At 38.3% G+C, this 21,018-nt stretch overlaps 1 protein-coding gene across 3 annotated transcripts in view; it reads left to right on the top strand.

Moving 5' to 3' along the window:
• The window catches only part of limk1a (LIM domain kinase 1a), a 47,138-nt gene that overhangs the window by 14,105 nt on the left and 12,015 nt on the right, over nucleotides 1–21,018 (top strand). For 2 of the 3 annotated variants that reach the window (XM_014005295.1, XM_014005296.1), the window contains one exon: nucleotides 7,270–7,408. In XM_014005295.1, the coding sequence (XP_013860749.1) occupies nucleotides 7,270–7,408 (139 nt within the window). Of the gene's footprint in view, nucleotides 1–7,269; nucleotides 7,409–17,626; nucleotides 17,773–21,018 lie in introns of those variants that run through there. The other variant, XM_014005297.1, reaches the window with a different exon arrangement.

The following is a 21,018-nucleotide window of genomic DNA, read 5'->3' on the forward strand; positions in this document are numbered from 1 at the left end:
AGAGAGAGAGAGAGAGAGAGAGAGAGAGAGAGAGAGAGAGAGAGAGAGAGAGTGTGTGTCTTGGAGCTGACGGATCATGTTTTCAAGAGGCAGTTCTTTCTCTTTATTAGTGGATTATTTTAGCTTCATTTTGCTCAAAAACAGCAAAACAGCTGAATGCTCAATTCATGCTAATTAGCGTTTAATAATATTCTGTTTATAAATGTATGGTGTTATTACAGGGATGAATTGATTCTGGATCTGAATTAGATTTATCAGGAGCACCTGTATAGTGCACAATGTTAATTTCAAGGTTTGATCAAATTATTTTTTGATTTTTGACCAMATTGGCTGCATTTTGCTCAGTCCTCAACAAAAGACGTTTATAGTCTACATCTCTGTCATGAAAGATGAGAAGTGATATACAAATATAAGATCATTGTTTCTAAACACCACTCTCTTTCTTTTGTCTTGATACCATAATTTGCGCACACAGGTTTTCTGGGTTGTCAGGAAAGTCTGTGAGTGAGGAACTAATGAAGCGGGCTGAAATGCTGCTGTTGCCCATTGAAATCCAGTGTTWGTTATCTAGTCATTTGAATGAATTTATGTAAAAAAAACACTGTTGTTACATAGCTGGTTCATCCTGTAGAGTTGGTTGTTTGTTACCTGCAGACTCTACACAGTCGCTCTCTACTGGTTGTTCTTGATTTTAATGGAAGGCCGGGTGGATCTGCTCATTGGCGTATTGATTGTATCTACTCAAAGCCTTTCTGCTGCCTTTGCAGAGAAATAAAAGACGGATGTCCTCCCGAGCTCATGGGAGCTGATGGGAGTTTTAATAATTAATGAAGAGCTGAGATATTTGTATGCGAAAGTGTGCATGGGTGTGATTGCGTTTTTTAAAAAGACGTGGCTCCTCGTAAATCTCTCAGCTTCGCATCTGTCAGTTAGTGATAATCCGACTCTACACACCTCTCTACCAGGACACATTGTTTRCTTTCGACTCTCCCTGCTTCCTGTCTGCCTCAGCCTCCGCGTCATGTAATGACCTGCGGTTAGAATCACAGACCCACAATCAACGCAGCCACACACATCTCAAAATGCTGACCAGACAATGGTCAGCGACTGTGTGGTTTTTGATAAACCTGTCCTGTCGGCAGGATCGTCAAAGCAAAGCTGCCTACTATGTGCAAATAAATAAAATAAAGTTATGAAACACTCATTATACTCTGCCATGGCTTCCAAAAATGCTGTGGCCAAGGCACGGCTATTTTCCCTCTGCTGGTCAGAGCTCATAAATCCTGTCCATTTTTTTTATATATCTGGTCAACCAACAAGCTCAGAAAYGCCTAAACCTCACACCACAGTGTTTGTTTGTATGTTTTTGCAAGGTTTTAAAAATTGCAGGTTTAATTCTTGTGAAGGAAGTGTTCTCATAATTGACGGTAGTCTCAGGCCATTTGGTGGCCAACAGTCTGCTGACGTCAGATCTTCAGCTCGACTCGGCTTGTTCAGAACCTTTGCTGAGCCGAAAGTGATTACCCAATGGAAAGACTAGAAATGTCCTTTATTGTCCCGCAGAGGGGAAATTCAGGTGTCACAGCAGCATCAGTACAGAGGTTCACACACTAGTTTGCAAACTATAAACAATGCACAGAAAAAACGAAAATACCACTAACTAGCAATGATCCTACTACTACTAATAATAAAAATATAAAATAAAGGATTGTGCAAGAATAAAAAAAGATATGTTTTGTTTTAGAGACTGTTGCTTATCTGTATTTGACATTAGGAATTGGAATTGGCCTATTTTCAGTGCAAAACAATTGCAACAGACTATTAACTTTAAAGTATGACAGTGCAGACAAGAAACACAGATGTGCAGAAACAGCAAATTATTTTTAAGGTTAAAATGGGTAATAACAGAGCAAGTGGTTGCTCAGATTAGTAATACAGATGATTAGTAGTGCAAATGATTGTTCAGATGAGTAATGACAGTAAATAATAGCGGTACAAATGATTGTGCGGGCAGCAGAAAGACAGAAGCTGTGCCGAGCTGAGTAGGGCTGAGTGTAGCTCACGGACAAAAAGCCAAATTTGTCAGTATTTAACACAACTAAAGACAAAAACATGCATTTAATGGTCTTTTTAGAGTTGATGTTAAACTTTGTTCCAAACTCGGTTGATAATTTAGATTGTAGACACTTAAACTGACTGGAGGTTGATCGCACAAAAACTTATCACAATCCTGGATTTGTGTTTTATTTTCTTTCCTCACACCATGTTGTTCGTATCACCATTCACTCACAGACTTCTCCACTTTGGAAACCAGAGCTCAACAGATTCCAGATTCTGTGTAAATAAAAGTGACAGCAGCACTCTGAGCGTTAACCAGATTGTTGTAGAGTCGACTGGAGGATGGTGAGAAGCCTCTGACACGGCTGCCTACTTTTGCCCTGGAACAGGAATTTATTACTCATTCAGACACTTTCCGCTAATTCCATCAGGGGTTTTGGGAAGGTGGTGGTGGGGGGAAGAGTTACAGATTTACTTACTCTCCTCCCATAATCTCAGCTCCTATTGGTTGTTATCCAGACCCTCAGGGATCCCAGCCTCCAGTTCATGTCTGGATGTTTATGTTCGAGCAACCCATGTTTGCATTTTTTTGCATTTAAGTGCAGATCTTACAAATATAGAAGCAATTTATTTACATTTGTTTTATGCAGGAAGTCGTCACAGTTCTGAAGACATTAGACAATTTATTCATTTGCAGCATTTTAGCAGAGCTTTCTCTGAGTGTTTCACTCAGATAATCCTCTTACTCATTAACACCAGCTCACACATAACCCCGGTAACCCCAAAATACTCTAAATTGAGCCTACAATACCATGTGATTAACACGCTAACAGCTATTTCTAAGCAGGCAGTTGTTTTTACTCCTGTTTTCCTCACGCTCTGCAGCTCGTCTGCTGCCCCTCTGAGAGAAGATTCTTGTCCTGAAGGCAAAAATGTCTCTYTTAAAACATCTCTCAGTAGAAGCTAAACCTCAGAGCATTAAAGTCCCCCCCCCCATCTTTGTGAGAAAGTACCCCCTGCTCACGTCTGACTTTGCCTCGGCAGCACTTTGCAGTGAAAGACACTTATCGAGCTGCAGAGAAAGCCCAGACAGCTGAGTGTCTTGGTGCTGTGGACGTCTTCTTGACCCACTTCCAGTTTCACCCCCCACCCCACCATTCACTCCCAAACACGCTGCATACCAAAGCGGCTCTGCAACAATCTGCTGAGCTGCAGACGCTGGGGAGGCTGTCTGTCTGTCTAATAAATAAATTGCAAGCGCTGCGATTCAAGGTCGTTTGTGCTGTTAACTGAACGTCCAAAACCTTCGGGCAAAGTCACAGAGTACTGCTGTTTTTAGTAAACATACTAACTAGCTGATGCTTTAAAGGCACAACAACAAAAACGCGATGAAGAGCTGAAAAATAATAAAGAAAAAAAACATAAGAATCAAATTTAATAGCTGAATGATTGCTCTGCAGAGCGGCATCAACAATTAATTCACCAGTTATTGATCCGTCATTTGGTTTAATAAATGTCATAAAATATTAACAATTGGCCTTCACGGTTTATTAAACCCACAGTGACATTTTATTAAATTGACCCACAGTCTTAAACGTCTTTATTAACAGCGAGAAAAAAACATTTTCACAGAGCTGGAGTGAAAGTCCGATGTCAGTAAGCATGAGAAAGGTTAAAACAAAAATAATTATAGATGAAAGTCAAATTTTTAACTTGAGCTGTGTGTTCAAAATACCTTCTGATTAAATCTGGTAGAGATTATTAGTATTTAGAGATAGGAGTGGGTAAAAACATAAATTCATCAATGCATTGCAAAATATTATTTCCAATTAAACATCAGTTTAGAAAATCCCGTCATTCAGTTTGACCTTCTGGCCAGTTTGTCTTGTGTTTATGTTTGCACTCCATATTTAGAACAAATATTATGGTTTGCTTTTGGTTTGGTTGGGAAAGAAACTACATATAGCAAACATTTGGTGGATAGTTAAACAAAACATTTTTTGGGTAAATCGTAGACAGAAGTACTTGGTCATAAAAAAGCTGGTATAAAACATTGAGGAATTTGTATAGCACAGTTCTATTTGTATATATTAAGAATTCATAAGCTATTTTGCTAGCAAACAACCATGGATGCAAGGAATTACATGACTGCCTGCCTTTGGTGGTGGTCGGGGATAATCAGGACGAGATGGTGGATGAAGTGGTGCTCCAATTTTTGAGGCCGTGGTCACTCTGTGATGATTTTAAGCCGACTGAGTGGAGTACGAGGCCAGACGGCTGTCTGACAGGAGGGTAGCTCCTCTGGGAAGAAGTGGAGACGCTCACTTAGTCATGGATGTTAGACGCAGATTTAGTCAGATTATAAACAAGCTTTAAAACACGTCAGCGGTGCACTCACCCACAAGTGCGTGGCCATGTATATTAACAGGGATTAACATACTTTTTGATTCATGTATGGACAAATGTGCTTATGTTAGCAGAGAGACGGGTTTCTTTCTGCTTTTTTACAGCTTTTTATTTTCTCATAGGTTTTATCACATCATTCTATGTCAAATGAGATTATCAGTGTGCATTGCYAATGCAATGCACACTATTGTGATTCGTTTCCCATCCAAGTCATCTCATCTTTGCCATGCTTCTCCTCCTGCATACTTTGTCCTAGAGCTGCCATTGTAATTTATATCTGTAAAGCTCCTTTGCCAAATGATGGCTATGCCTTTTGGTGCCTGTAAAACTTACAGTTTTTGAAATATTAATGTTTAATAAATTATAATGGCAGTCAATGCAGCCTTGTATTGGTCCAATACTGCCCCCTGCTGCAGCTACACAATATGGTACTGCACCATAGTTTCATAATATTTAAGCTCAGTAGTTCAGTGATTACAATATTGATATGATTGTATTTTGATGTTTTACTTTAATACCGTCTTAATGTTGTCCTATTGTTGTAATATATTGCAGTTTAGTGTCAATGATTGCATAGGCAATGTGGCCCCTTTCTGCACACATACAAACCAACTCCTGGTAATCCCCTCTGCCACAGCTCAAATGGTCTAATGGTTAATGCCATGGGCTTTCATGTGGGTGATCAGGGTTCAAACCCCAGCTACAGCAACTTAAACTGAAAAATCTCTACACACATCATWTTGTTACACAATTATGCTCATTACAAACACCTGCTGACTTCACAAGCACAAGATGGTATAGAAAACACATTTGAACTTGGTCACAGTTCATTCTGCAAGTCCACTGCTGCAGGCAAAGGCATGCTACATGGCAATGCACACTTGTTTTTACATCGTAAAAACCCATGTCTAGTTATCCTTCTCTTTTCTTATCGTCAATCAGTTACCAGGAACTTACTTTATTCATCTGCTTTATTTTGAAATTCAAACCAGCATCAAGCTGTATGGCATTATGAACTTGTAGGGTGTGTTTTCTGTACAGTCTTCGTCACAGTTTTATCACTCYGTGGGTTGTTGGGAAGCTTCTTTCCAGCCGATGTTTATCAGGCTGCCTGACCGGTTTGTGACAGAACCAGACCAGATACAGATTCTGAATGAGTCTTACTCTTTAGTCACAGCTTGTAGTTCAGTAGTTTGTCTGCTCAGCCAGGGAGGGCGGTGTTGGTTTATCCAATGAAGTCACAATTCAGCAGGAAAAAGCTAGTTTCCAGAAAATGAGAGATCTTTGTGTTGCTGCCTGCACCAGGAGAGCTTCAGATTCTCTTTAGTCTATATTTCAATCATGTTTGTTCTAAAAACTGGAATTTATTTTAAACTAGTTAGGAGTTTGTTTTTATGAGGAAATTTAGCCAGATTTTAGCTTATTATGACCGTGAAGCTGCTCTGAAGGGATTTTTTTAGAAGTTACGTTTTTGTTTGTGTGTGTTCTCATTGGGTTGATGGATGTTTGACAGAAAGAGGTGCACAATGGTGTGTGGGATGTTGTGTAAAATGTGTATAAAAACAGAATACAGCTATGTGCAAATCCCTTAAACACATTTAATTCACAATAAAACATATGTTTAGAAAAATATTTAATGTTTGTTATTGGAACATAAAAACAGCTGGAGGAACATTTTCATACTAATCTAGTATCTAGTAACTAGTAACAGATCAGAAAGAAGAGATGGTATAAAAAGAGCATTTTAGGCTGATTTTCTCAGAAGTAAAGATGGCAGAGGTTTGCAAAAACATGCCTACATTTAAAAACAATTAAAAGTTCCTCAACAAAATAATGTGAAGGCTTTGAGGGTCCCATCATCTCCAGTTTTTAATATCATCAAATAGTGTTAAAGAATCTAGAGAAATCTTTCTAATAGCTGCTCCAGATTGCTTAAAATGTTTTTTAAGTAAGCATCATTTTGTTTTTTCTGCTGATTTTAAAAACAACAATTCTGTGATAATAACTAGGACAAAATAACTGAAGTAAAAGATTCCTTCATTTTTTTTCTCTTGAGTAACTTTTAATGTCTGTAAGGCACTCATTTTATGGTAAATGTGTTCAAATAAATACCCACAAGAAATCAAAACTTCACTACTGAGCACTGACAAGGCTTCTCTACAGATTAATTTTAAGATCACTTGTCAAAAATAAATCAAATGACAGCCAATGCCATGTAGCTGTAAGTGTAAAGCAATGACCTAAATTAGTTTCAGATAGTGAACCGTGTGTGCGCTGCTCCACGGTGACGCCGTCGCGCCATGTTTAACTACAGATTTTACTTACTTGTTGCTTCTGTGTTTTTCCATGATGTGCATTTGTAGCCGTGTGCGTTTGGTGTGATCACTCCTATCTGTTGGATCCACGAGGCGAATGAAAACTGGAGAAACAACAAGAAAACTGTAATTTGTGGCTCCGCAGGGTGTCATTAGAAGGGTTGAAGTGCAGTCTACAGCAGCGCAGTACAATATTATCTTCTGTCAACACAGTAATAACTTAATGTGATGTTTGCTGTTTGAGTTCCTGGAGGTCTTAACTGTTGATGGAGAGAAATATTCACAATCTGGTGCCTTAAATGTATAAGAAAATTGGCTATTTTAACCTTAGCAAYCACATAGTGTCAGTTTGACAGGTTGAGCTTAAATTAGATGTGGTAGTATCTGAGTGTTCCTTATTTCTGCTGGTATTTCTGGGTGGTTTATGCATTGACATGATTTTGTCTTCATGAGAACTGCTGCTGATGATTTTTTTAATTCTGTCTCTTAGATGTTGCGAGTGCAGCGCCTCTCTGTCCCACTGGTATTATGAGAAAGATGGGCAGCTTTACTGCAAGAACGATTACTGGGCCAAGTTTGGGGAGCTGTGCCACGGCTGCAACGACCCGATCTCCACCGGCCTCATCATGGTAAGAGGATCTGTGAGCGGACTCGTCTCTCATCATTCACTGCCCCCCTCCTCTAGCTCACTCTTTGTTTGCTGATTACATCCTCCAGCTGAGGCCCTCTGACTTACACACACATCTGAGTCCTGTTATTATGTGGCCGCTGACTGGATCAGTGTCAGACTTGAAACTGAGCCTCGTACCTACAGCTGCTGCTCAGGTTTATTTTACAGACCATCAGTGAAAGTCCGAGCTGTTGTTGTGACACAGAGAGAGGATCGATTGCACAATAAACGTCACAGCGGCACATAAACAAAACCCTCTCCCCTATTTGATAAGTGATGCTGCATTATTAAGAAAACAAGATAACATTAAAAGAATGTTGGGTCTATTTCCTGATAAGTGATTGAATCACAAACATTTGAAGCTTGAATAGAGCGTTCAATATTAGATGTCAGTATTTTTTATTATATTCTGTAATATAAAGCACTATTTCACTATTGAGATCACTTTTTCTTTTGTAAGTTTTTGTGTTGTTTTAACAATTTATATTTCAAAAGGTTCAGCCCCTTCAGGACAGTCCTGTTATGACTTTTGGTACTTCAGCGATTTAGACATTTTAAAGTTTTTAGCTTATCCTGCCATTTTCTTTTCTCATAGAAAATTAATGGATCTGTCTTCAACATCTGTAAAATGTGTCAAAATGCTCAGAGATCTTTACTATACTTTGTACCTTTTTGTTTTGTTTTGGTTCTGCTTTTTAACTTTGTGCTAATTTCAGCCTTCAGCTTCTGTTGTCCTGATTTTAGCTTTTTCTAATTTTTTAAGTAATATTTTGAGCGTTGTCGCACTTTATTTGCCTATTCTTTGTGTTTTTAACTACTTTTTAGCAAATTGTAACTTTTTTCATCTAAATTCTTTTTTTTCTTTCAAATCTTTCAGCATTAAGCATTCACACTGCTTTGTTGCAGGAAATGCAAGCTCTCTAGTTTGTTTTTCTGTGAGGAAATGCTGTACGTGAAGCCTGATTTATAAAGGAAACACCCAATATTTACTTTATATGATAATAATTTACCAAACAAAACACCGATTGATTTTAAAGCAGTAAAATRTTTACCTGACCTCTGCCTGTGTTGGTAATAATGAGCACTTAATCTACATTTTATGGTTTTATTAAAGACACAGTATTGGCACTGTGAAATTAATGTTTGCATTTTATAAAATATTATTTCACTGCGTCAAATTATGATTGATGCAAAATCTTTAGTGTTTAGTTAAGAGGATAAATTGCCCCTCTTAATGGTTAAACAATTAAATAAATCAATTCCCTGATTGTTGGGGTGGAAAAGTGTAAAGTTAGTTCATACGTTGCACATAAAACTCTAGATATGCTTCTTGTGGGATTCAGTGCTGCCTCATGTCACATTTGCTATTATCAAAAACTTTTCATTTCTCCGCCCTTCTTTGCATCTTTCAGTTTGATGTGTGAGTGTTATCATTTACTCTGCCTCCTGACAGATCACTGCAATCTCAGTAATGAAACTCTAAAGTGGATTGGGCAGAGAGCTTGCTCCTTCTCTTTCCTCCTTTGCTTTATTGCCCCTCTGACTGTGCAAAAGGAGCTCATTGACTCTCTCCACAGCTGCACTTTAGCAAATTTGAGATCACTCAGTCCGTCAAGCTCTAATGCCGAGACGACCGTATCTATTGTATTAAAGCGTAGACATTCAAGCCAAGGTCAGGCGTCTGCGTCGCTTTGACACTTGTGCAGATGAGCAATCAGACACGATCCTATTTTTAAATTCACTGATGCTGTTGTGTCTAAAATGCTGCTCTTAGTCTGTGAAAATACCTTGAGCTCGATGATGCAGAGATGAGTCAGAGTCTGTGGACAGATTTGCACCTGAGGGTCGGCCAAACAGAGTTTTGTTTGCACTTCATGGGATTTCGTCACCCTTCTCTTCTACAATGTCCACTATACAAACTGAGTCACACTTTTTTAGCTGTTTGTAGCTTTTGCTTTTTTTCTTTCAAATACATTGTGTGTTTACTAGGGCTGCATGAAAAGACAAAAACTTTATATTATTGTTTGTTGGAGATGAGATGTTTGCAAATAGTGTGAATCCATTCTTCCCATATCTATTATTTAATTACAAAATCAGTTGTGATAAACCCTGTTTCCACACTCCTTACTTTCTCTTCTGTCATCATTATCACCTAAACCAAGTGTGGGCATCAAGGTCAGTGAGTCTGTTGGATTGACCCCAGTCATTTTCTTAACCTGTTTCTCTTTACTGGGTCTTGATGTTTGTGCCTCCAGCAGTTACTGTGTGAGAGACCCAGTAAACAAGATTGAWGTRATTTAACATTAATACGTTTCTAATCATCTATGGTCACAAGCTTTGGGTAGTGACCGAAAGAACAAGACTGCGGATACAAGCRGCCAAAATGACTTTCCTCTGCAGGGTGTCTGAGCTCTCCCTTAGAGAGAGGGTGAGAAGCTCAGTCATCCGGGAGGGACTCAGAGTAGAGCCGCTGCTCCTCCACGTCGAGAGGAGCCAGTTGAGGTGGTTCATCTGGTTAGGATGCCTCCTGGACACCTCCCTGGTGTGGTGTTCCAGGCATGTCCCACTGGGAGGAGGCCCAGAGGAAGACCCAGGACATGCTGAAGGGACTATGTTTCTCGGCTGGCCTGGGAACAACTTGGGATTCCCCCAGATGAGCTGGTCCAGTTGGCTGGAGAGAGGGAAGTCTGGGTCTCTCTGCTTAGGCTGCTGCTCCTGTGACCCAACCCCGGATAAGTGGAAGAAAACGGCTGGACGGATGTTTCCAATAAAGTTTGTCCCAGACTATTTCATCATCCATAAAACCTGCATAAATTTAAGAGAAAGTTTTGTTTGGTTGTCTTTGGGAGAGACTTTTTAACCGTCTTTCTAGCTTTGTCCAGCATTTGATTATTGTGGAGATTAGAAGCAAAGCAAGTTGTCTTTTCTTTCACTTAACAAAGACAAATGTGTAGTTTTTTTCCAGGATTGCACAGTTCAAAACTAAATRTTGCAATGCAGCCAGGAGGCGTAAATGATTTTAGTTTTTCATCTGAAATATGTCTGTCAGGGTAATGAGTCAAAACATAAAATGTGGTTAGTTTCATCTTAGTCATGCTGTAGTTTCAGTCGCCTTGGTTTCCTCTTTTCTGTGTTCAAATAAAGTCCAAAATATGTATTATCAGACCGTCTTTTCATTTCTTTGTAATATCAAAGTAAACACAAATTAAATTGACTGATTAAAACTTTTTCAAATCGTTGATTTTTGTGTTTCAACAGTCGAGTCCCATCAGATTCAGATTCAAATCCAGTTCCATTCAAGCCAATTCACTCAAATTTGATGCATTTGAATTGAATCTAAATTAATCCAGATTTTGTAAATTTCTTAATTGATAAATTCTTGTAAGTCCCCCACCCCATTTTAGGCCCTGTTTACACCTTAAATGGTCTCTGAAATTRTTAACATGTGTCATGCCACTATTACTGATTTTTGTATGCCAACGACTCAAGCATRCTGCATCTGAACTGCCCAAATCGTATCAGRTTGTTGCAGTTTCATGACGATAATTGCATCGTTCTGTTTGCATTGTCAACCCATGGGCCGAGTTTTTTACCCCCCCTCCTCCACATAAGAACTTATTGTGTGATTGGTCAGAAGTTCATGACAGAGTTTGTTTATGCTGAAATYGCTCAAACGCTGCATTTTGCTTCAACCACTCACCTTAAAAAAAACAGTCATTTCCAGAAGCTGACTGTTGTAGGCTACCTAGAAGCACACATTTATAAAGATGGTCAAATGGCCAAAATCATTGTTCTAATAGAGTATTTTGTCTTAGACTTTAACAATGTGTTGAGTGGACTGTCTCTGTCTTCATCAGCAGCGTCAGCTCTGAGTAAATTGGAAGTAATTCAGCCTGAAAAGTGGTTCTCAGCTATTTACTACCTCAGATTGGTTTACGTGCCGAACGCCGATATGTAATTTACTTCCCTCTAATCCCTCTTTCCTCCCATCTGTCTGCGACATCTCTGAGTGACAGATGTACCTGCAGTAATCTCAAACACCTCCGTACTCAGTTTAGAGTCAACCTTTCCTCAAACAGATGAGTGCCAGCTGGGAGCGGAGCTTCAGATATATTCAAAGGTTTCTTTATCTTTTTTCTGTTTAATATTTRTTTCAAAGCTCTCAGGTTTTCCCCAGTGTCGTTATAGCAAAATGATCTCATTTAATGACAATGTTTTTAATGCATTAAGCCCACAGCCAGGTGTCACTGTAAAAAGACAATTATTAATGTTTATTTTGTTTCATCTCTGACTGCTCTATGCAGTGGTCTGCAAACACTGCATGAAATCGATACTTTTTATAAGAGTTGGCTTTAAACATAAGAAAAGTCTTGATGACTCTTTTCTTTTGAAACCACCTCATATGAATGATATCAGGGGCTGGATTAAGACTGAAAGACGATAACCCCAGTACAGTCACTGCCGCACAGCTCCACCCAGAACCTCACTACTCTCCCGCCACAATGATAAACCACCACAGCCTCGCTAWAAATGTTTTGTCCATACTCAAAAACATCATTTACCTGTTAGGGTTTATCACGWGTAACAGGAAGGCCACTGCTTCAGAGACCGCCCATGTTCTGGTCATCTTCCAGTGTGATAGGGTCTAAAGGAAAACCAAGAAAAAGAACAACCACCAGCAAGTTCTAGTCAGGTTTGTGTAGTTTGAGTCGATTAAGCACTTAAAGATGTAATAAAATCCTTTGATATGTAGAAACAGAAAATATTTGCAAAGTTGTCATGAGAAAGCAATGAATCACCATAAAGAAWGAAGAAGCAGAAATGCAGTTACTGCTCACACTCCCTAGTTTTACAAATATTTCCCCTTAAGTGCTAAAATTCGTATGTTGCCAAGAAAAACTTTCCACAACAGCAGTTTTTTGTCTATTACTTGTCTAATAGTATACTTTAATACCATTTTTAGTACTTCATTCAAAAAGTCTTATATACCACATTTCAAAGAAAACACAAAAAAGAAAAATATAACTGATGTGTCATCAAAACAAACATCTAAAGTGAAACACTTAAATATTTAAACYGTTCCAAAGCAAAGATGATTTTCATTCAAGGTCTATTGTTTTTCTCCTCCTGATGTTTGCCGCAATGTTCTTTAAAAACAGCTTCTTTTTTGTTTTTTGTCCRTATCCCATCATATCCAGATGTGTTTTCATCCATTCTTTAAAGTCACSGTGACAGGTAATCAAGGGTTTTTTCAATGACCTAACACAGGTTAATAATGTGCAGTTTTATCTTGTCAACCCTCCATCTCTGAGGTTTCAGGCAGATAATTGTTTGTTCTTCTGCCTGGATTTGTTCTAAAATGAATTTGTTTCACTTTTACTTTTTTCTTCATTTCTGAAATACAAGACATACTGAAACAGTTAACGGTAAAATCCAAAATGTTTTTGGCAAAAGCACAAGTACTTTGGGATTTTTCTGAGCATGCTGTGTTTCTTTTCTGAAAGTCCCACAAACATGTTGTGAAATTACATCATGTGATGAAATACCTCTTCTGTCCACCCCACTGCTGCTGTTTTTTGTTTTACTTTGCTACACCTCAGCTTTTATTCAGCGCAAACATAATGGTATTACACGTATTTTAGCTGAAAAGTCATAAAAAAACGTGTTTTTAAAAAATAAAATTAGAAATTTGACTATGTTTAACTGTGTAGTAAATGTAATCCACATATTGTCGCCACACTTGTGGTGAACAGTAACATTTCTATTTGGTCGCCTGGTAAACCAATGGAAAGTCCCAGAGTTTTCTGTTTTTGATCAACCCCCCGCTGCTGTATCGGAGTGCAAAGAGGAAATCTGCYGTTTCTTGTAAATGCCTCATGTTTGTTTTGTCTCTAAGGACAATRCAGGGACAAATCACGACACTGGTTTTTAGTGAAACCAAAACAACTCTGTTGTGTTTTGTCCGTTCATCTATACACCTGCAATGGAAACCTTTTTTTAATCCAGATTTCAGAGTGAAAGTTTTTGAAACTCCTGCATTTTTTTCTGGTGGAAACTGTAATTTACTTCAAGGTGGATGTGTTGCGCACTATACCGTAGCTGACAGTCTATGTTTTCCTGAATATTTTTTTTGATTTATATTTAAAGTAGTGTAAACCTACGGAGCCCGCAAGGGGACACTGGGATTTTTTTTTCTTCTGCGTTCCCATGCAATAACTTTGCGTTACCTCGCAAAATTGTTTTGCGTTCCCACGCAAAAGATTGTTTTGTATATGAACTGAATTAAATCAGACATTTATTTTGTCGCCACAAGTTCATGAAATTGACATTGCGTGGCTGCACTGTGTTAAAATATCAGCATATGACATACTTCCATGCGTGGTTGTGTGATATAGTCATTCTGAAGCTGAATTAAAGCAGTAGGCTATCTCGCTGATGGTAAACATGTGAGTTATTAATAAATCGGCAGGCACAACAGTGATAAACTACTTTTGCGAGGGAACGCAACAGGTATTGCGAGGTAACACAATACTTTTGCRTGGGAACGCAAAAGATAAAAAATCTCCCATGTCTCCTTGCGGGCTCAGTATAAACCTCTTAAGTCAGACTGGGCAACATTTTTTCCCCTTAAGGGACCTATTGACTTGAATWTTTTAACATTGTATTATTTTACAACTTGATCGACTTAGAAAAGGATGGTTATTGTGACYTGCATGACAGCATGCAGCTAATGTTTGTAGCTGATTCATGGCAAGTTGACCTGTTTTAGAAAAAATGTATAGGCAACTGTGTTAGGGGACACTTCCAGGCATTTTTATTCTTTGTCTCACAGTGACAAGCTTGTGATATAAAATGTGTCTTTAYGCTGTACTCTTTGAACACAGTGTTTCTGGGCAAATAAAACATGCTGCATGTAAAATGACACTGTTTTTATGCAGTTCATGGTTAATAAATGCAGAATTAGGAGGTATTTTTAATTTTCATGCATGTGTCTCTGCCAACACAACCACTAAATAACACCTAAAACATGGAAAGTAAAAACCTGCGGCCCAATTTAATGTAAAATGTTTAGATTTAAATTGATTGATCCCTTGGCCATTTATTAACACTTTTAAATGAACTGACAACGACCAGGCCAACAAATAAGTAAGAACATCTGTGCGCAGGTAAGTCTTAGTGCTAAAGAGATAATAGCTTATTTTGTTTTCAGAGGCTAAACAAAGAATTATTCAAACTGTGTGAAATGGAAGGGTCAAACTCTTTGGCCAAGTTATTAATGGTTGGTTTCATTTAAGAGGGACAGGTGGTTGTTGCCTCTCAGTGAGATGATCACAGATTTGTATCCTGGCCTGGGTCCTTTCTGTGTAGAGTTTGCATGTTCTCTCCTGCAACTCATAAAGATGGATGGATGGATGGATGGATGGATGGATGGTTCGTTCTAAAAAGACCCTATAAGCCAAGAGGTGAATCAATTCATGTAATACCAGAAGTAAAAAAAGAAGATTGTATAATAATCTGAAGGCAGGGTGTCAAAGGTCAACCATTGGGAAAAGTACTAAATATTTTCTACATAAGTTCTGGYTCAGAGAAACATCATCCTCTACACCATCAGTGCATCCATTGAATCTTCTTTCTTTATTGTAAAGACATTGAACCATGTGGCAGCAAGACGGCTCAGTGGTTAGCACCAAYGCCTCACAGCAAGAAGGTCCTGGGTTTGGACCTTGGATCTTTCTGTGTGGAGTTTGCATGTTCTCCTTGTGCTTGCRTGGGTTATCTCCRRGTACTCCAGTTTCCCCCACACACCCCAGAAATACAGTTTGTACAATAGGTTGCATTCAGGCCCAGGCCACCCTGGAAAATGAGATCTGCAATCTCAATTGGACGTGTCTGGTTAAAGAATGGTAAAATTAGAAACGYTGTGACGTTGAAGACAGCCTATGAAACAGGTTCTTAAAGATCCTGTAGGTCGAGTTGTTGTTGATCTAATCATCAACAGACTTTACGGCTCTGTCTCAGTGTGGAAATTTGTTGAATTGAGCAACATAAATGATGAATGAGACTTGTGTTGATTAGTTTTCACCTCGGGGAGGTCAGGAGTCCGGCCCACTGCAAAGTTTCAGTCTTCCTGATCGATGACACTCCAGCTTCGTGTGGGAGCTCAAACTCAATCCTCACATCTGTTTATACTTGAACTGCTTCAATTAGAAACACCCACATGACAGTGACCCTCATTTAGCAATGTTTAGACATTTAACCTTTCTTTCTTTTGGTTTGGAAACACTGATGAAAACTGCAGCCTTTTAGGCTGAAATCCCCGCTGAGGTGTARCTGTGGGCTGCCAGGTTTCACTTCTGAACTCCGTGACGAAAGATTTGACTTTGATATTTAGACTCATTTTTAGAGACAGGAAGTTTGTTGTTCTGTTGCCACATTAATAAATAAAAAATAACTATTAAATGTTTCCTCTCCTGGTAATAACAGGTGTGTTGTTCTCTAAACTCAGCGCAGAACGAAGGAATTGTTATTTCTGTAAACTGATTTTACACTTTCTATTTTCTAGCAGCAGCTAAATTAGGCTAAATGCAGGAATTGTTTCACAATGAGTTGGATTTTGTTTTAATTTTTTGAAGATCTTCCTTTTTTTAGTTAAAAAGTAGAATATGTATGCCCAGTGTTGCTGATAAGTAATCAACTACCAGTAGATAGAATTAAATATCAATAAATGTTTTTTTGCCATCTTTCAAAAAGTAAAAACCAAACCTCTCAAATCTGAAATTATCCTCCCTTATCAGTCAAATGAAGAGGAAAAAATACCCAAATGATAAAACTGATTAAATAAATACATATATAAATGTATATAAATCATTAGATTTATAAAAAATAAAATAAATCAAATCACTCAAAGTAAACTATCAGCTTGTTGACCTTTGACCTGGATGTGGATTTCTTTGTGTTATCCAGTTTCTAATGGAACGTCCCCACCTCACATTGTAACTAAATCATGCTTGGCCCAGTAGCCGTCTTTCCCTGCCGTCTGTCTCCATCACTTTATCTTGACGATTAGCAGGAAGTACAGCACGTCCATCAGATGGTCTATTAATATCTGGACATTCTGATGGTCCTCCAGCACCAGCTCCTAATGAGGACGGGTCAAGTTCTGGACATGAGGTCCTGATTTGTTCTGTACAAGGAAATAAAAAAACAGTGGGAAAAATACTTTCGGTGCATAAATGACACACAAAATGTTAAGAACATGTAATTAAAAATGTTAACGTTGACAGGTAAACAGGATAYGATGTTTAGTTGACAACTTTACGAATGGTTCTAAGTTTGATCAGTAAGAAGCAGTCGGAGTTATGAGCTCAGTTATTTATATGTTAAATTCTTCTGTGAGAATTATTTTGGATCTGAATTTAAAATTTGAAAGGCACTGTCACAAAAAATGGCTTTTTCGTGTGTATCAGCCAACAACTGCCTTGATTTTTAAATGTTGGTATCAAGTTATTGCAAATAATTGGTCTACACCAACTTCCAACTAAAAAAAAGTTTTACCTTCCTAAATATATCAAATAAATCCACTTTTTGTACTTGTTTTAGGGTTTAATTTAGATTTTAACACATTTTGACCTTAATATTTAGTATTTTTGGACAAGTTGATCATCAAAATTAAAAACACAATGCTTGTATTTTACTCAGTCTAATTTAACATAAGCAAACTATGATACAATCTATGATGCTAGCCAAATACGTAAAGAAAATTGCAACATTGCTCTGTAACCTAACATCGATGAGGTCATGGTTTTACGAGTCACTCTGCTGGTTTTCTCTGCTTTTCAGAAACAGAACGCAGCCTGGCCTAAAACAGGGGTGAGATATTTACTGAGGACACCAGGGGCGGAGGTGTGTGTGCGTTGGAAGCAGCTGGCTGGCTGCAGCTCGTGTGAGTGTGTGTGTTTGCATGTGTGTGAGTAGGCGGGGCCAAGCAGGAAAYGATGAGGTCATAGTAAAAAACCAAGAGGAAGGAGAAAGATGGGGAAGGGAGGTAGGCGGGAGAGGCTGGAGGAGTAACATTGGTCCAGAGATGAGCTCAGCTGCAAAGGCGTGAGCTTCCTCCCCTCCCTCCTCTCCCTCCCTCCCTCCCCCTGCAGCTCTCTGCTCGGCTTGGCTGCTGCCAGTGTTTTGTTGTGACAGCGAGGGGATCGCTCGCCTCAGTAGAATGAACTAGAAGAGCGAGGGGAGACGCCGGCCCTCGCTGACATGGTGGGAGATCTGTTTTTCTGGAGCTTCTGCTGTCTCAGGTTGTGGAGGCGGGACAAGAAGGTGAGGATGACCTCTGCTGCTCTGATGGGTGGTTTATAGGACGGATGAGCTGGTGAGGAGGCAGGCAGGGTGGCCGCCTGTGGGATGCTTGGTTGGTTGCCTGAGCTGAGTCTCTTTCCATTGTATCTTTCTGTTTGTTTGTTTGTTTGTTTGAGAACTGGATTCGAAGCATGAAGCGATTGGTTTTGTGGGTCAGTTTAAACTGGGTCAGTGACTACAAATCTACTTCTCCTTTTAGCCCTGCTCCCATTTTTCATGTTATGAAAATAAAACTAACAAGATATGACATGCCTGCTATTTTTAGAAGCAACTCTTTTCACAGATTATTGTTTTTTTTACCTTGCCACACTTATCAGYTTCCTCATTCTGGTGAGATTTGCAGTAAACGGGTTAAACAAATGAATGTTTTATAAAGCACGGGCCTGTGTATGCTGTAGTACTGTACGGTTTGTGGCAGCAGTGGGGGTTTCCATTCAGGGTCCATCAATGTGGTCTAGTGTCTTCTGTCTTGGGCTCGCAGTCGAATTGTGTTTCCCTAAATGAGCTCTACTGTAGCTTGTATTCTTGACAAGCTTAAACAACTTCTCCTTTTAACCTTACTTCTGCTCAAACAGCCTTAAAAGCCACTTTGATGCAACATTTTAATGAAATGTGTGTGTTTACAGGAATTTCCCTAGTTTGACACTTTTAGCTCAGTTATGACTTCCCCCTGCATGATAAGGTACCAAACATGTGGGTTGCTTTAGGTATTTCCTAAAAACCTCTAAGAAAAAATGATGTCTATAATTTAATGTGTTTTTTTGTGAGTTTGATCAGCAAATAAATACAAATTCATTTACTAAACCAGTGGATAAGATTTTGTGAGGAACATCAGTACCATTATTTTTAAACTCATAAATGATCACCTACATCCAGTAATTAATCARTAGTGATTGTTAATTTTACATTTGTAAATATTTTTAATGATTAAACATTTCATTTGGGCTTGRTGATGTTCTTCGTAATGAAAAATCTGAAATGATGTGGGAAAATTTTGAATAACTTTAAAGGGTTTTGTATTTAAAACAGCAACCAAATCATTAGAAACTATAAACAAATGTAAAGCACAAGTGCGAAGTAGAAACATTAAGTTGAAGTTTTTAACTTTTGCAATGTGTTTAACTCAGTTTTTTCATCACACCTTGATCTCAGCAGGTGCTTCTCTGCTAAGATACTCTGATTTACTACCTGCATGTCTTGAAGCTGTTTAGTTTTGAGCCTTAAACCATCATAAATTCCTCTAAATGTTGTTTGAAGAATTATTCACAWTCCACAGCAGACTTAGAATAAACTCCTGTCAATCTTTTGAGACAAATAAAACTTCTGGGTCATGATAAATCAAACCTGCAGTGGCTTTGGTTAATGCAAGCTTTTATTGTGAAAGTAACACACTTTAATTGCTTACTTTTAACATTAATCATTTATTAAATCAAAGGATGTGTTAGGGATGACTCTCTACTAAAATTGTGTGTGYGTGCGTGCGTGTGTGCGTGTGTGTGTGTGTGTGTGTGTGTGTGTGTGTGTGTGTGTGAAATTGACAGATTTAACACCATTAAGTTGTTGCAAATGTTGTTTGGTTGTGGCAGCCATCATGAATCAGGTTCTAAAAGTTAATCACTTGTTGTTTCTCAGTTGCATTAAAAGAAATTTAGTGTTTCATGAGATATTTTGTTAATCGAATTAAATTTTTATTAAAATGGGCAATAACTACAAAATGCAGTAAAAATGATGCTAAATCACTTTCATGTTGCGGCCGAGTTAAAACAGTAGTTGTCATTAAAATGCTGCATTAGAAGAGGATGCACACAAATAATGTTGAATGTAGTTCTTATGAAGTGAGATCATTRGCCACAAAACCTTTTAAAACCTTTGAGTGTCATGTAAAAATAGAGCAGCTAAAGATTGTAATCTCGGTTATTTGTGAACCATGTGGGACCAGAAACCCTGAGGAAAAGCTGTCAACTGTCTCTGGTTTATCGGAAGAAGAGGCCAAACTTGTCCACATAATCAGATCAARTGAAGTCACCCAGTTATCTGCGTGATGATGAGCTCATACCACAGACACAACACCCGTGAAGACACACACACCCACAGCTCCTGTGACCAAATAAGACTGGATCCAGTATTAAACATGTGATGTGTCTCAACTGCGTTTTTATTAAATCTGTTGGTCGCATGATTGTTCGCTTCGTTTCGAAGTAGTTTTCCTTTTTATATCCACGTTCTGCAGAGGAAGTATGTCCTTAATGTGAGGGCAGCAGCAGCTGCCTGTCAGATGTGGTCTGAAGCAGGGCGTGTGCTCGTATTTATGTGACTGCTTGGGCAGCAAATGGTGGCCTTGGTGACAAGTTGTGCAGCTTTGTTCCACCGTTACATCTCCGTCCAGCTGTCCTCTCTTCCTGTCTTCTCGCAGTCACAGGGCTYCACCTAAAGTGATACAAGAGGAAAAAATTTAAGGCTATTGAAAGAAAAACATAGAAAGCAAAACTCTAGCAGAGTTGGATTTAATTTAAAGTTGTGTTTGAAGTTTTTTTTTATGTCTCACTGCCTTTATGGATATGCTCATTTTTATGAGGCTGCTTAAAGTGTAAATTAAAGGTTAAAATAGTTCCATAAACTCGTTATTTTCTTTCAAGTTGTTTTTAGCTTTGTTTTTCTCATGTTCTGAGGGCATCTAGGTTATTTTGTGTTTAGGATCATGATATTAAAATGTCCAGTGTTAGTTTTTTTACATTTCATATGGGAGAATTGAAATAAAAAGTAAAAATCTGGTAATCATTTTAATCAGTTTTGCTTCTCTTTAGCTAAAGGGGATTTTAAAATTAGTTTACGGGTTTGTTTCTTCTTAGAGACTGGGTCAGCAGATGTGGTTACAGTTATTTTATTGTTCTTTTGAGCATTTCTTCATTTGTGTCTCAGATTTGTATTTTAGTTTGGATTCAGTAGCCACAAAAATGTTGTATTTTTTTTTCTTTCTCTTGCAGTTAAGGTTGCATTTAATTTCACGAGTTTATATTTCACTCTACAGTGGTGCTGGTTCAATACAAGCAAGTCAAAACTGTATTATGTTTCACTAAATAATTAGATATTTATATTTCATTAAAGAAAAATGATATCCCTAATGTTATACTTCATATACAGCGGGTAAAATAAGTATTGAACACGTCACCATTTTTCTCAGTAAATATATTACTAGAGGTGCTAATG

The sequence above is a fragment of the Austrofundulus limnaeus genome, unplaced genomic scaffold, assembly GCF_001266775.1.
Source record: "Austrofundulus limnaeus strain Quisiro unplaced genomic scaffold, Austrofundulus_limnaeus-1.0 Scaffold29, whole genome shotgun sequence".
NCBI lineage: Eukaryota > Metazoa > Chordata > Actinopteri > Cyprinodontiformes > Rivulidae > Austrofundulus > Austrofundulus limnaeus.